The following is a 16564-nucleotide window of genomic DNA, read 5'->3' as shown; positions in this document are numbered from 1 at the left end:
TTAGAAAGTGCAAACAATCTCTGGTTTCAGAATTTGTGCAGAGATTTTTGTCATACTAGAGGTCCCTTTCACCACTGCTGTAACCTCATGCCTGGCTCTAGCACGGGAAGCCCAAATACTTTGACCCAGAATTAGTCTGAGACGTTCCCTATCCCTTTCCCAGTTTGTTGCCTGAATTGAAAAATCAGTGATTCACATAAGCAGAGCACAACTGGTATGACTTTTTTGCTGCTGTCTTATACAGATTAATGGCTGCCCAGTACATGGCCCAACTGTAATCATCATTAAGATGATTAAAGGAAAAGAACTTGTGAATGTATGTCACTTGTGCCATTTGTGTTGCTTTATGCTGTGTAAGGCAATAAAGGCTATCTCCGAGCATTTTGCCTCATGTCTGCTAGGTTCTGGATTTGGATCTATCCTGCCATCCCCTCTGTGTGCTGTTCCAGAGTATAGTCTGGTCAGCCAGCTGCCTGGGCAGAAGACTAACCTTTACTTTGAAGTCAGTGATAGTAGCTGTAAGAATAGGTCAGCACACTGATGTTTTGGAATGACAGCGTGTTTCTAGCTCCTTTTTCCTCATGTGGCCAGCACAGATGAGTGACAGCTCTAGCCGATTAATGCAATAGCAGGTTTCCAGGACAAGGAGAGCACAGCTTTGTTCTATTATGCCACTTGCTTGGCTTTGTCCCGGGTATTTCCTGGTAAATATTTGCTCACTGTTTTTCTACTTTCTTGGCAGTAAAGAGGCTGACTAAAACATTTAGAACTGTGAAGGCGTCATTTTTCATCCGTCTGTGAACCTCAGTTTTGTCCGTCAGGAATGCACAAAGAGAGAATATATTCGGTAGATGGTGATTTGGGTGTCTAAGTGAGAGCCTTTCCCCTCCCTGGGCTGTCCTTTGTAGTCACTACTGGTGATTAATGTAAACGTACCAGGAGATGCTGTATAGGGTCTGTTGCCAGGTTTTTTTTTTTTTTTTTTTTTCCTTCCCAAGAGCAACCTTGATTTTTTGGATGAAATTCTGGGAGTCTGCTTGAGCTGGGCTTGTGACACGCAGCAACTATTTCTGTGGATATGGTGCTCAGGGTGAAGTTCCATTCATAGCCTCTTTGTAGGCTTGCAGCCCTGCCTCTGCTTTAGTAACCTGCTACTCCAACCTCTGGTTTAAATTTGACGACTTGATTTACCTTTCAAAGCCATGGGCTGCATCTGACTCCTCATCTTCTTCTCTCACTTCTCTCACTTTCTGTCTCTGTCAGGTGAAACAGAAGGGGCTGATGTCCTAGGGCAGGAACTCCTATCATCTCCAGCCCCAGAAACCCCTTTTCTTATCTATCCTCCAGTACAGCATGAAGTGTCGGTGAGAGAGTCTTCATGTCGGAGTCTGTCACTGTCCCCAGTGCTCTTCCTCTGCCAGCTGTTCCCCCATCTGGTGGGAGAGAGGCTGGGGTGGCCGCAGTGAGCACAGCCCTTCTCACTGGCGTTGCTTTCCATCCACCGTGCAGCGCTCCTGCCCTGGGACCACAGCTCCTGAGCTCATGGTGTTTTAATGGTTACTGCTATGCGCTGGCTCTTCTTTTTCCTCAAAGTGAAATGGAGTCTCTTCAGGGTGCTTAAGCTTTGAGGCTGAGCTGGGGCAGCTGGGGCATCCTGCCTCCTCAGTAGGGCCTCCTAAATGACCTTGGATATCAAAGATTTTTCCCCCTCTCTTCAGCCAGCTGGGAGGGTTTGCCAAATTAAGAGTAACATCCCCTAATGCTGCCAGAGATATGGTCCAAGGGAGATGGAGAAATAAGGAGGTGAACTTTGTGGCAAGAGAGGGATGCCCATCTCAAGGCTAGTGAAGCTCAGGGTTACCAGAGGAGTGTGAGTAATCTGAGAGTGCTGGAGGGGGCCTCCTGAGGCATTGGATCCAGCCCCCTGCTATTGCACATGCCGTATTGTAGTACTAATACCAAGTACCGTTTTGACAGTAACGTTCTGTTTGCTTTACTATCCTACTGTAGGGCTGTTCTGAGACCTCACCATTCTGACAGTCAGAAACTTTTTCTAGGGTTTGTGCCCCTGGCGTGGTTGCACCACCTTTGTTCTATAAACTGCATAGCTCTTCTGCATCCAGTCAAGCCTCACGTTTACCTTTCTTTAGTGGAAACACATAAACGAACTGCATAGATCCTTTTCTTTGTTGTCAGATGATGACTCCCTACCTTGTAGTAGGAATTCTTGTTGTTAAAGTGCGTGTGTTTGCACTTTAGTGTTGAATTTCATCACCTCATTCTTGCTTCTTTAGTACGTAGGTTTGTCCAATCTTTCCTGCATGATAATCCTGTCCTCCTCTGTGCTGGTTGTGCTTCTTAGCTGTGTTTCATCAGCAGATCTCACTGTAGCGCTCATTTCCTTTGTGCCAAAGTCACCAGTAAAAACATTAGGTAAGGTTTGTCCTGATCTCTGCCTTCTGACTCTTAATTAATAATTTCCCATGTGAGGCAATATCAGGTGCTTTACTGAAGTGCTGGTAAATTTAATTACTACATTTTTTGTGTCCGGGAAACAATACATTTTATCAAAGCAGCAGAGGTCTAGGCAGTCAGAGAAAACCCTGTTTGCTTTTAACCAGTTTTCTGTTCTCACCATCCCTTTTATTGTCATTGCCATCTGACTGCTTTCCCACACCTGCTTCTTCAAAGGAGAGAGAGAGAGCGAGAGAGAGAGAGCGCGGCCCTGGCGGAGAACGTTTGTGTGTCTTGTCTCCTTGAAGAAGAGGTTAGGGACTGTTTACTAGTCCCTTTATTTTGGAAACCCTGGGTTTTTCAGATGTGGTTTTCCGTGAGCCAAGTATTCAGCTCTCTTGTACGCGGGGCCTGCTGCATTATGTCACCCCAGGAAAGGCCTGGCTGCCTGCACTGCTGGGACAGGCTCATGCAGAGCCGTGGCACAGAGAGGTGTTGGCTGAAAGGAGAACAAAATGTTTTGGAAACGGAGCTGGGGAGCTTGGGAGCTTGGGCCTCTCTCCTGAGGCAGTGTTGGTGCTTCTTGCTTCCAGCTCAGGCACCTCTGGCTGTTTTAAGGGGAGACGTGTAGCTAATTTCCATCTTTTATAGTTTCTGAAGCAATGGGACGGTTCTGCAGTAATTGTTTTTCCGCAGACTCTAAATTACTTAGCTTAGCATCCAGATCCAATTCTGTCCCTTGTAATTACTTTGTCTGTGGTTCCTTGCAGAAGTCGGTGCTTTCCCCTTAAGATTTGCGTGTGCTGCAGTGCGGCCGGCTCGCTGAGCCCCGGAGCAGCCGTGTTTCTGGGTGGGAGAGGGAGTGTCAAAGACACTCACGTTGTCTTTGACAGCTTACAGCATGCTTTAGCTCTGCGTAGAGAAGGTCATTTAGCTGATTTAGCCAATTCTTGTTGCCGCTGCCTTCCCTTACCATACCGGAGGGAAGCGTTAGCGTGTGTCAGCCAGAGATTCAGCGGCGAAAGATGATCAAGCAGAGCCGCAGGGCCGCAGCAGAGCTGGGGCAGAAGTTGGCTCGGAGCTTGACTGAAGACACCGGGGAGCCAGCCCCTCATGTTAAGAACTGTAGCTTTGATCACAATTTATGGTGCAGGGAGAGGGAGGGAAAGAAGGAAAGAATTGGCATCGGCAGCCAAGTGTCCATTACTTCAATCCTATTTCATTCTGCTCGTATTTTCTAAATTGCCTTGTCCTGAAGCATCATGTTAGTAGAAAAGCAAGTAGAATTTCTGAATAACTTGCTTTGATAGAAATGCGGATAATCCAGCCAGAATGCTTCATGTTCACATAATGGAGCTTGGGTTTTCAGTCCTACATGAATTTAAAAAATGAATCTGCAAGGTCCAAATTGCTTCAGGGAAGCAAATTTTAACCATCGTGTTCCAGCCTCACTTGGAAAGCCGCCTGTCTTCACATTTTTGTTCATGAGTACGAAACATTAGGGGGTTGAAGTGTGGTGCTTGCCACAGCATGCTGCGGTTACTGGTGCCTGGGGAAGGCAGCTACCTTCTGACCCTCCACATCTCTTCTCCTCATGTTGGTTGTGATATGAAGTCAGAACTTGGAAGTTGTAAGGGCAGGGAAGGACCTGAAGCTGTCTTCCAGGATCGGGTAATTGTGCTGTGCGGTGTCTCCTTCAGTGGCACCTGGAACTCCAGGCCTGTTTGTGAGCGTTAGCAAAGGAGCCACACGTCCTGCAAACGCACGGTTTCGTTAGTGCACAAGTCACAGCATTGACTTCAGTGTGGGAGTTCTAACTCGTGCTGCAAACAGATGTTCTAGTGACATCTGCTCAGCGAGATGCATCTCCCAGTCAGCACCTCCGTATCTTTCTTGGGCTGCTGCAGCTGTATGAGAGCGTGTTGTGCAGACAAGAAGTTCTGCCGCGTTTGGTCTTTGTTGATCAGTACTGCGTAAGCTGTAATTCAATATATGTTTTCATTTTTGTCAGGTCAGTTGAAAAGATGCTTGCCTTTTTGAGACACCTTAGTGTAGGTTATTGTAATTATTGCTCCTACTTCTTCAAGCATAGTGAATTAGGCTGTGCCTCCAAAGCATCCAGGCATTTCTGAGCTTCCATGTAGACTTCTGCCAGTGTGGAGGTCTGTGGCAAGGCCCACAACACCTCAAAGATGTTATTGATATTCGTGATACCTGAACTGTGCCATGGCGTTTGGAAGAAGGGCTGGGCTGTGTTTTCTTTTCTATCCTTCTGGAGGGACTCCCTAAGAGACCACTCTTTGCTGGTCTGTATCGTCAGTAGATAAAGGCCTTGGGAGTGAGCGTTAGGTGTTTTTCTTTGGATTTTGTGTAGAGAGCGGAGACTGTAGTCCCAAATACAAGAGTCCAGAGCATCTAGAGCCATGCCTGGCCTCTCGTACAGAATTCAGCATGCCTTCTCCTTCCCTCCGCGCTCTGGGTGAAAAATGTAGTATTGTGTGAATGGGGGTGGAGAGATACCATGCGTCTCCATATGCTGGCGTTTAGTTTGAAGTTGCAGTCAGGAAAAAAACAGGATATAAGCAGTACGAGGAGCAGAGCAGAGCAAACACAAACTAGCAGTTAGGTAAACTGATGACTGGCCTTCATCTTGAGTACTGTGTGCCATAATGATCAACTGTTTCCAGGTGAATACTACAGAGTTAGAGGGCATGTAGGGATAAGTACTTCAGGTGTGGAAAAATCCTCCTTTGAAGAGGGATTGATTGTATTAGGATTGTTGCCGCAGGATGACTTTAGCAATGGAGGATATGAGAAAAAAGATAACAAAATACTACATCGTGCACAGAAATTAGATTCAGAGCTGCTATTCCCATGTCTCGTAACAAGTAGATGAAGGTTTCAGTGAAAGACAAATGCTTTTTCGCGCCATGTGCTGTTTGAATGTGGAGTTCTAGAGTCACCAGGTATCCAGGTATCACTGCAGAAGAAAAAAAAAAGTAGCATAATTCGGAAAGAGAATAGGCATTGTATAAGGTCAAACTGTCCAGTTGTTGTGGTGAACATGCATTTCGCATGTAATACAAAATCTTCTCTGGGATTTGCCTGTCCAGAGCTAGGAGCCTGCTCGTTTGAGAAAGATTGTTCTGTGTCAGCTCTGCTGGTTGTCTGTCAGGGTGCAGTGGGGAAAAGATGGGGCTGGCTGGTGTTGAGGGTATGGAGAAAGGGCCGGAGCATGAGTGCCCAGGGCTGGGTTGCAGAAAAGTCCTAGCATAGCAAAGTGGAAGGGTTAGTGTGGAGGAATGTTCTTGTTGAACCTGTTTCTGTTTTGGTTTCCCCCCCCCCCCCCTTCAGGAATCATCCATCAGATGAAAGGCGACTATGATACTGCACTGAGGCTGCATAAGACGCACCTGTCCATAGCTCAGGAGCTAAGCGATTACGCTGCCCAGGGCAGGGCCTATGGCAACATGGGCAATGCTTATAATGCTCTGGGCATGTATGACCAGGCTGTCAAGTACCATCGGCAGGAGCTGCAGATTTCTATGGAAGTGAATGACCGTGCCTCTCAGGCATCCACACATGGGAACTTAGCAGTTGCCTATCAAGCGTTGGGTGCTCACGACCGTGCTCTGCAGCACTACCAAAATCACCTCAACATTGCCCGGGAACTGCGAGACATCCAGAGTGAAGCACGGGCCCTCAGCAATTTGGGTAACTTCCACTGCTCACGAGGAGAGTATGTGCAGGCAGCCCCTTACTATGAGCAGTACCTGCGCTTGTCCCCAGAGCTGCAGGACATGGAAGGGGAGGGGAAAGTTTGTCATAACCTTGGCTATGCCCATTACTGTCTTGGGAACTATGAAGAAGCTGTAAAGTATTATGAGCAGGATCTTGCCTTAGCAAAGGATCTTCATGACAAGCTGAGCCAAGCCAAAGCATACTGCAACCTCGGCTTGGCCTTCAAAGCCTTGATGGACTTCAGCAAAGCAGAGGAGTGTCAAAAGTACTTGTTGTCCCTGGCCCAGTCTCTGAACAATTCCCAGGCCAAATTCCGAGCTCTGGGGAACTTGGGGGATATTTTTGTCTGTAAGAAAGATGTAAATGGTGCAATAAAATTTTATGAGCAGCAGTTGAGCTTAGCCCATCATGTTAAAGACAGGAGACTGGAAGCCAGTGCCTATGCAGCCTTGGGCTCTGCATACAGGATGATTCAGAAGTGTGACAAGGCTTTAGGCTACCACACGCAAGAGCTGGAGGTGTACCAGGAGCTGGGAGAAATGCCAGGTGAATGCAGAGCACACGGCCACCTTGCTGCAGTGTATATGTCGCTTGGGAAGTACACCATGGCATTCAAGTGTTATGAAGAACAGTTGGAGCTTGGGCAGAAGTTGAAGGACCCCAGCATAGAAGCCCAAGTCTATGGTAACATGGGCATTACCAAGATGAACATGAACGTCATGGAGGAAGCTATTGGCTACTTTGAACAGCAGCTGGCCATGCTGCAGCAGCTCAGTGGGAATGAATCTGTGTTAGATCGAGGCCGAGCGTATGGGAACCTGGGAGATTGTTATGAAGCTCTGGGAGATTTTGAGGAAGCTATAAAGTATTATGAACAGTACCTGTCTGTGGCTCAAAGTTTGAACCGTATGCAAGATCAGGCCAAGGCCTACCGGGGCCTGGGCAATGGACACAGGTAATGAGCGTGTGGGGCAGGAGTGCTGAATTATGCGTTCTAATGAGAAACAATGCAATGAAATGAGTGAAAGCACCCAGAAAGGCAACTGTTGTTCAGTCGTGCCAAGTGTTGCAGGCTGCGCGTAGCCTGTGTGGCCCTGGTCCGGTGAGTGCCTCTGAGCCCACCTGGTGTTCAGGCTCCGAACAGTGAGTTGTGCCGGAGTTCATGAAGACATGGGAAGCCAGTAGGCTTTTATGGATGTGCACATAGGGGAGAGGCAGTTACTGGACGCACGTGTGTTCATTGGATGGGACCTGCAGGGTGTGTGTGTGTGTGTGTGTGTGTGTGTGTGCAGAGGGAAAGTACAGGTGTGCTAGAGAAGGAGGTGCATGAGATGCATGTCTCAGACCCTCTGCAATGTGAGATGAAGGCCTCTGCCTATGCACCAGCACAGGACACCACTGATACACAGCGTGGGGAAGGGTGCATGCTAATTAGGGGGTGTGGGGAAGTGCACAAATGTGAATAGGGATGGGCTTGAGTGCAAAGGGATGGGAGATGTAGATTGTAAGCATGAAGTGTGCATACAGCAGGTGGATTAAAAGGGGAACTTGGACAACTTTTAAGGGGCTGTGCAGATGTGTGGTAGAGATTGGGCCAGGCAGAGGAGTGCAGGCTCGCATATGTCATTCACCACCAAAGGGGGGGGGGGGAGTGGGACAGGTTGATATCTAGTACAAGGACAGGTGAACGCACTGTGTTGTTGATGGGATGTGTTCATGTGGCCCTTTAACACATGCGTGGGGATGTGGCATAGGACTAAATAGCAGTCTCTTCTGGATGCCGAGAAGAAAGTGATTTATTCTGTGCTACTGTCTCAAATAATAAAGCGGACGCTGTTCTGCCCTTAAAGCAAGGAGTTTATAGGGTAGCAAAGGAAGGAGGTAGATTCAAAGGTGCTGGGGATGGTTCTTTAGGGAAACATTTGACTATACCTGAAAGGTTTGAGCTGGCCGTGGAGATGAGGCCTCTGGAGGAAGTGACAACACTTTTATTTTTTTTCAAGCAAGTATCGTTAAAATAAATACTGCTATTTTCTTTCCCTGTAGGGCTATGGGGAGTCTGCAGCAGGCTCTGGTGTGCTTTGAGAAGCGGCTTGTGGTGGCACATGAATTGGGGGAGGCATTTAACAAAGCCCAGGCTTATGGGGAGCTGGGAAGCCTGCACAGCCAGCTGGGGAACTATGAGCAAGCTATTTCCTGCCTGGAGCGCCAGCTAAACATTGCTCGGGAGATGAAGGACCGAGCTCTGGAGAGCGATGCTGCCTGTGGCCTCGGTGGAGTCTACCAGCAAATGGGAGAGTATGACACAGCCCTGCAGTATCACCAGCTAGACCTGCAGATTGCGGAAGAGACCAACAACCCTACCTGTCAAGGCCGGGCCTACGGGAACCTCGGCCTGACCTATGAGTCCTTGGGCACATATGAGAGAGCAGTTGTTTATCAGGAACAGCATCTCAGCATTGCAGCCCAAATGAACGACCTAGTAGCCAAAACTGTGTCTTACAGCAGTCTAGGGAGGACTCATCATGCCTTGCAGAACTACTCTCAGGCTGTGATGTACCTGCAAGAAGGTAGGAGGCTGAATTACCCAACACTGCGTTTAACGATAGGTACAGGGGAATAGGAGGGAGATCTGAAGAAAAGGAGAGAAATGAAGTACTGTGAGTGTGGAACTAAAAGATGTGTCTGAGAGTGACATTTGATGCAAAAGCTCCTGCAGACATCCATAGCTGTTGTTGAATGTCCCTGTGAGCAGCTGCACCGCCCAGGTTGTTATGGATGGCACACCACATCAGTCAGAGCTTTGCTGGTATCCTGAGGACAAAGCACAGTCTGTGCCTTCTGGGGGCTTCTCAGCTAGCTCTGAGCTTGAATCCAGACTGCACCTCGTGGAGCCGCTTTATAAAGCTCAGTTGTGTCTGAGCCTAGAGAGTGTAAATCTTCTCTGTCGATAACATTGCAAACCGGGTATTGGATTGGGGATAGCCACATCAGGTTGTGCTGGACACATCTATTCTTGAGAGTAGTCCCAAAGTGATATGTGCTGAGCTGTGCTTTGCTGTTAGTCTCCTGTCTTTTACTTTTGAGCTAAAGTGGGAATGAGACCAGGAAGGTGAGTATCCTCTAAGCTGTGAGTGGTAAGACCTTGTGTTTGGCTGGGGAGGTGAGGTAGGTGTGGTTCAGAGCATCTGGAAGCCATCTGCCTGCTGCTGAGCACCTACCCAGGACCGGCCCACAGCCTCTGCTGCAGCTAGAGCCCAGTGTAGAAGCAGCATCTGTTCAAGGTGGTGGCTCTTTGATGGAGATGAGCAGCGTAGCTTGAGTGTATGAGGCTGGAAGCTGCAAGATTAATTACATCAGTTAGTCAGGATTTCCTGAACCTGATCTTGGCAGGATTCCAATATGCTAAGGAAGTTCAATTAAATTGGAGAGGGAGAAATTAAATACAGCTCCTTCTGCTGATGTGACGTAAAATTCCTGAAAGGAGTCTCTAAACGCTAGCTGCTGGTGAGCTTTGCAGTCATGGCTAGGGCCTCTCTTTCCCAGTCTGTAAAAACCTGGCAGTGAACATGAGGGCCCGTAGAGGTGAGAGGTTTGAAGCATAGTGGGATGGTGGATGACACAGAGGAAGCTGTTGGAGGTGAAGTGAGACTCCAGGTAGTTCACGTCAGAATCCAACCTCTGCTCTCACTCAGTAAATAAACCTTGCTCCCATGAGGAGCAGCTGGGGAGGGCTAGTGGGAAATGAGCAAATAATGGGGTAAGAGAGCCCTTCTCCAGCAGCCTTTGTAGCTTAGTGTGATTTTGATTGTCTATAGGGCTTTTAAGGTTTGAACTTCCTGGCTGGGGCTTACTAGGTGTGTTTCAGGGGACTGCTCCTTAACCTAGCTTGGAGCAGGTCTTGGTCTGTGCTCCCCCACTTCCAGGCGCTGTCTTGCTTGCTTAGGCATCTCTGGTGCTGGTGCCGATTCGTGCGTTAGTGCACCTGCACAAAGCAGCCACTGCCCTCGTCAGGGGTCTGCATCTCAGCAGTTACCGCTGCCTAGGACAAAAGCCCTGGAGGCCCCTAGGGGCTCCTGTGTGAGCTGGCAGCCCAGCTAGGCTCCTGAGGCAAGAGAAGTGCTTTCACCCTGGTGCAGAAGCCACAACTTTTCCTTTGGCTCTCACTCACTGGTTCCTTTTCAGGACTGAGGCTGGCAGAGCAGTTGGGTCGCAGAGAAGATGAAGCCAAAATCCGCCATGGCCTGGGGCTCTCCCTCTGGGCGAGTGGGAACCTGGAGGAGTCTCAACACCAGGTACGCTGTGGTCTGCCCCGTGCTTGCTGGCTTGTGTTCTCAAAGTCCTCCAGGTCATCTCTGTCCTCGAGAGAGGAAATGTCTAGTGCATCCTGGGGACACTGCAGCTCTGTGCACTTCCAGGACTCCTGTGTTAGGTCCTCCTTGCACGATGCCTCATGCCAGCATTGCTCTGGCACTGTGCTGATTTGGTTCTAGCTCCCGAGGATGCCTTACTTCACCTGTTTTGCATCTGCCCTAAACTAAAGTGTTGGTAGTTGAGTGCTCCTGGCCTCTGCTCGACCCTGGCTCAAGTTGCTCCAAAGTGACCTCCCCTCCGCCAGGGATGCTGCCACCCTGCGTGGCTGTTTGGGGCAGACCTCCCCTGCCTGAGAGTATGTTGGTGTCAGACCCTCCTGCTCCCACAGCCAGTGGCGTGTGCTGTGTCTGTGAGGCTAAGAGTCACCATGGCTGTTTTCTCCTCCCAGCTTTACCGGGCCTCGGCGCTGTTTGAAACCATCCGACACGAGGTGCAGCTGAGTACAGATTACAAGCTATCACTCTTCGACCTGCAGACGTCCTCCTATCAGGCCCTGCAGCGAGTGCTTGTCAGCCTCGGTAAGAGATGCCGTCGAACGCTAAGACTCTGAGCTCCAGTCCACGCCAGAGGTTGATCGAAGCCCCAGGGATGCAGCGCACAATAAACCCTTCACTCCCTGCTTGCCCCAGGCAGGATGATATTTGTTTGCCAAGAGAAGAATAGGGATCTCCTGCTTTGGGTTGCAGGGACTTTTTGCTTCCTTTTCCATTCACCTTCCTTTCTGCAACTCATTTTCCCATAAATCATGTGAGTGCTTGCAGCCAAGATGACCTGTGGGATAGCATTCCAGTGCAAGGACCACTGTTTCCAGAAATAAGTACAGTTACTTATTGCTTAGTTGCTTCCTTGGGTTTTAGGATGGGTTGGGATGATAGCTGTCCCTGTTTCTCTGCAGTGCAGACCACGTTAGTGTGCGCTCTGAGAGCGAGCTTTGTCTGCTGATGTACAGTTCTTTTTTTCAGGTCACCATGACGAAGCCTTGGCTGTGGCAGAGAGAGGACGAACAAGGGCTTTTGCTGATCTGCTTGTGGAACGCCAGACTGGGCAGCAGGACTCTGATCCCTATTCTCCAGTCACCATTGACCAGGTCCTGGAGACAGTGAATGGACAGAGGGGACTTGTTCTCTACTACTCACTGGCTGCAGGTTATCTGTACAGCTGGCTGCTGGCTCCTGGGGCAGGTAAGATCCCTTCTAAGGTGAGAGCCTATGAGCAAGCCTTACAAAGGGAGAATCCTGCAGCTAGGAATAAATCTGGGACCAGAACAAATGTGGGATGGAGTCCTTTGGTTTGAATATGTTCAGTGCCTTGGAGCTGGAGACTGGCAACTGTAGTATAGCCATGGCGATATTCAGATAGAAGTGCTTATTCAGGGCTTTGACATTCACCTGGAGATGGAAGTGCTTCAGGTGTTTAATATTTCTGTATTTCAACCTCCACTCTGTATGCCTTTCCCACAGGGCAGTGCAGAGCAGTAATGAGATTCCAAGTATGTTGGCTCTGCAAGAATCTTCTATGCATAAGAATCCTTACTTTAATTACATTTCTGTGCTTTATACCTGCAAAAGCTTTTGACATTTGTTCACTGAAGTGGATTCCAGAGAGCAGAAGGGTGTCTCTGCATCCTGATTATGCCACTGAACTGCCTGATTCTCTGAGTTCTCCTCATATGAATGTGGAAATACTTATCACAGAGGAGCAGGGAGGATTAATTTGAAGAGGATTGCTTTTTGCAGGCAGATGTTGTTCATTATCTAATAAAGTGATGACTGTAAATTCTCATGAGTTCTTTCTGGATATAATTTAATAATTGTAACCCTTCACCATGACAAAGCTAAAGAGATAAAAAGCGCTAATTTAAATTGCACCAGAAATGCTTTGGGAAGGGAAGCAAGCATTCACAAACGCCTGATTTCAGATGGGATAATAGTAATTGGAAGATGTGTTTTTTGGGGTATTTTCCAATAGTGCGTGTGTAAGGGTAAGATGGTGTCATCCTGCCATGCATCCAGGCACTAATTGGCTCTTTAGTCCTGTGTTTGCACAGCAAAATGCCAGTAGTTCTATAGTATTGAGATCAAATTCAGTACACTAAAATTATATTGATCAGAAGTACGAGATTTTCCGCCAGGCTCCATAAACAGTCTCCTTGATTTCTTCTCAGTTCCCTTGATGCAGATGGAGAGAGTAGTTTCAGTGATAGCCCAGGATCCTCCTTACCCCGCTGGGATTGTGCCCTCGGAGCCTCTTAGCTGGGTCCTTTGCTATATTTGCCAATACTGCTGCCGAACGGGTTGCTTTATTCTTTACTCCCCTCCTCTTGTTAGCAGGTTTAATAATTTATGTTGTCAATGCAAATGGGGCATCCAGAGCAGCCTTTTACTGTTAATCACAGGCAGCGGTACTGCAAAATTAATCATATCAGGAAGGATATGCTAGTCTGAGTGGAGGAAGGTTTTATCTGCAGTAATTCTTGCCAAAATAGTGAGTGCCCTTTATCTGTTTTGCCTAGTGTGAAATGCTAACTTTTAATATTTTAATATGCATCTAGCCACCTTTTTCTTAATTTGTATGTATTTTCATGCATATGAGTGGAATGCAATCTTCCTGCGACATGAGGAAGTTCTGCTGTAGTAATAACGTTTTTGTTCAGCATTTGCTCAGCCTTGTGTGTTCAATTTATATGATCAGAGAATATTAATAGATATTTTTCATTTGCGGCTATTGAAATGTATATTACCGTGGTAGATGCTTGTGAGAAACATCTGTTTTATAATTTATAGGAGGCTGCTGCAATAGCAAGTGCCTTCTGAGCATCTCATAAAAGCACTGCTCAGCCTTCATACCTTTGAGCCATCATCTGCAAAGTACAAAAACAGATTTTAAAAGCAAAGCGGTAATACAGAATGCTGTAAAAGCCCTGTGGAGACATGGCACAGATTGCTTTGCCCCAGTTGCACTGGAGTTGCCAAATGCTAGGGGCTGTACCACTTTCCTGGGCAGTCGCCAGCAGCGCTCTCCCTGCCCTGCAGCAATAACCTCATGAATTGGTGCCTTGCAGGAATCCTGAAGTTTCACGAGTATTATCTGGGTGACAGCCTTACAGAGAATCCTGGGGACTTCCATGAAGCCAGCAGCGCGGCCCTGCAAACAGTAACAAACTCAGCACTGGAATTGTACATCTCCAGTGTGCGAGAGGCCCTAGGTGTGGATTCCTACTATACCCGGTAAGTTAGGGGGATTAATATCCTGCTTCTGTCCCCCACCTGAAAGCAATTTATAACAGTCTAGGATGAGCTAATGGCTGAGAAGTCTGAGAACCGTGATTCAGAGAAGGAAAGGTTTTCATTGCAGTGGCAACAAGATTGCCTTATTTTTGTATCCATGGCTATTTTTCCTGGCAAATAATTGTGTATGTAAATGGAAATAAGGTTTGAACCTGTAGACTGGGTAATGAACCGCTAGGTTGGAAAATGAGGCAGACTTTGTGTCTAGCTGTATATGGGCAGATTCCATTCCACTTATAGTTACCAGTCTAATTAATTCCCCTTCAAAGGTTTGCTCCTGAAAAATTGCAAATACCATAGGGTTTTCCTCCCCCGCTTCACCCCCTCCAAATATACTCCCTCCTGGCTAAAGCTGAGTAAACAGTTCACAGTGAATTAATCCATCTGGTGAATTACAGCAAACAGGTAGGAGAATTACTCCAATTCATTGTTCAGCTAAATCCACAGGATAAAGAAAAAAAGAAGATAGGTAATGGTGGGACCTATCATGAATAACCAAATTTAGGCTTTGTTACTTACCTGAGCTCAGGCTTATGACCTCTCGTGGTATTTGTTTTGATTTACTGATTGGTTGAGTATGAATATACTTTCTATGTTGATATTTGCAAGTTGTACCTTTCCTGTAAACGCTTCGTTCTGAAAAGCAAAGTCAGCGATGTCCCTGTCCCTGTACATTCTTTGTGAATGAATCATTTGGGGTAAAGGATGTGGTACAATTTAGCTTGTTAAAATTGCTGTGTAGTCATAAATTGCTATATTTTGAGTGCGTTAGTAACACACTGGCAGTTTGCGAGTCTAATTTACTGCTAATGTTAAGGAGGCTATAGGTATGTACTGGCTGAGCTGTTAACTACCCCCCAAAATTGGTGTGAGTGGAGGCACTGGCTGTTTTAGGTTATATCATGTTTTAGTCGTTATGAAGCTGATTTGCATTTGACTCTTTTCCTACAACACTGAGATTTGTGAGCAATTTACTCTTGAGTCCCTGAGGTTGTGGACAAACGTTCTCTTCCTTGTCTAGCTGCGATGCAAAAGCACTAACAGTGCCACCCCAGCACCACTCGTCATTAACACCTTGTTAGAAGTTACCACTGCTCAGATCTGTCCTCTTTGAGCTACCTGCGGAGCCCTGAGGGGCAGTGGGTAGCTGCACGCAAGGAACTGATCTCCGTGTAACGATTTTGGCCAAATAACAGGAAATAGTGGCATTGATCCTAGAATTGATTTGTGCTCGGGATTCTGTGGGCAATAGCAAAACTACTGTAGCTCTTCTAATTAATCATTGCTTATCTTTCATGATAGCTACTCTAAGTAGTAGGTACAGTCACGTACCTGACACTGCAGTGGTGTGAGTTAGACCACTGTTGTGCAGAAGGTAGCAATAAAACCAAGATGTGCTTTGTAATCCGCTCACCAGCAATGTCCTTGGCTTCCTGCCCCTAATGTTCACACTTCAGTCTGACAGGATTAGAATTTTCCATGGGATTGAAATAAGAACATAAGCCTAGTCCTGCAGTTTCCCATAAGGTGTTTCAGCTACGCAGAATGTTATCAAATTTCCCAGTTGCTTTCCCCAGGACTTGCTCCAATTTCTTAAAGACAAATTCATTCTCCCCTCAGGGTAGGGGAAACATGACACTTGGTTATATTACGTCCCCATCACTAGCGAGTAATGAAATTGGTTTCAATCAGCCTGCTGCTGCTGAAGCTCTGAGAAAGCTGTGGACACTTGTACTCAGCCGGGAAGGTGAGCTTTTCCCTGTATGGGAGCATCAGGCTGCCGGAAGGAAGCTGGAAGCCATCGGAGTGGCTGAACTTAGGCCCAGGAGATTGCTTTCTTCCTTTTCACTGATTTCGAAGGGAATTAAAATGTCAGTCTGTGATGGGATGCTGAACGTGGCCTGAAGGGTTTGCAAGGCAGAACAGGTTCAGGTTGCAGTCCCACGTTCTCCCATCTTTACCTTTCTTTGGGGAATTGAAGAGAAAGCTCTGCCTAACACACACACATTCTATATCAGAAAGCATTGCTGTGTTTGTGAAGGACTGGGAAGAGGTGTGTATCTAACAGACCATGGATGCACGATGCCAGGCAAATCTCCGCTTCCCAAGGCTTCGGCATTGCTAGTTGGGCAGCAAACGCACGGGGATGGGGCCCCCATCCCAGCCCCTGCTCTGGGAGCCCGGTCCTGGGCTCGGGCCAGCTGGAGGATTACTTCAAAGAGCTGGCGTTGAGCGGCTTAGTGCGAGCGCTGGATTAGGAGGCAAGTGTCGGCACCGCACGCTTAGTACGTGACCTGAGGCCTGCGTAGCCTCGCTGCTTCCCCAGGAGGCGACACCGGCTCTCGTGGGGCCGGACGCCCGCAGGAGAGCCTCTGCCGGCTGTGCCCGGGCAGCGATGGCTGCGCACCGAGAGGCAGGCCAGTACGAGCACGTCCTGGAAACCCAAAGGCTCCTCTTGTGCTAATGAGGATGAATTAATAAGGGTCGATAGAGAACTGAATGCCACTTGCCTGCCCTTCTTTGGGAAACAGAGTCCTCCCCGGTTGGTATGAGCGCAGAGTCGGGGGTTTCTCAGGCCCCTTTGGGAGAGCTGTGGCCGCTGTGAATACCTGACAGGTTGGCAGCACTCATCCAGGGTGGATTTTCCGGAGTTCAGACCTGGTCTCTTCCCGCTCATCAGCGCCTCAGGGTGCTGGCAGGCGCAGGGG

At 47.9% G+C, this 16564-nt stretch overlaps 1 protein-coding gene across 4 annotated transcripts in view; it reads left to right on the top strand.

Moving 5' to 3' along the window:
- The window catches only part of TTC28 (tetratricopeptide repeat domain 28), a 230261-nt gene that overhangs the window by 179954 nt on the left and 33743 nt on the right, over positions 1–16564 (top strand). For all 4 annotated transcript variants that reach the window (XM_068911355.1, XM_068911354.1, XM_068911356.1 and 1 more), the window contains 6 exons: positions 5809–7150; positions 8242–8765; positions 10381–10490; positions 10958–11087; positions 11532–11750; positions 13631–13796. In XM_068911355.1, coding sequence (XP_068767456.1) covers positions 5809–7150; positions 8242–8765; positions 10381–10490; positions 10958–11087; positions 11532–11750; positions 13631–13796 — 2491 coding nt within the window. The remainder of the gene's footprint in view (positions 1–5808; positions 7151–8241; positions 8766–10380; positions 10491–10957; positions 11088–11531; positions 11751–13630; positions 13797–16564) is intronic.

The sequence above is a fragment of the Struthio camelus genome, chromosome 17 (genome assembly GCF_040807025.1).
Source record: "Struthio camelus isolate bStrCam1 chromosome 17, bStrCam1.hap1, whole genome shotgun sequence".
NCBI lineage: Eukaryota > Metazoa > Chordata > Aves > Struthioniformes > Struthionidae > Struthio > Struthio camelus.
This window is presented reverse-complemented; position numbering and strand designations above follow the sequence as displayed.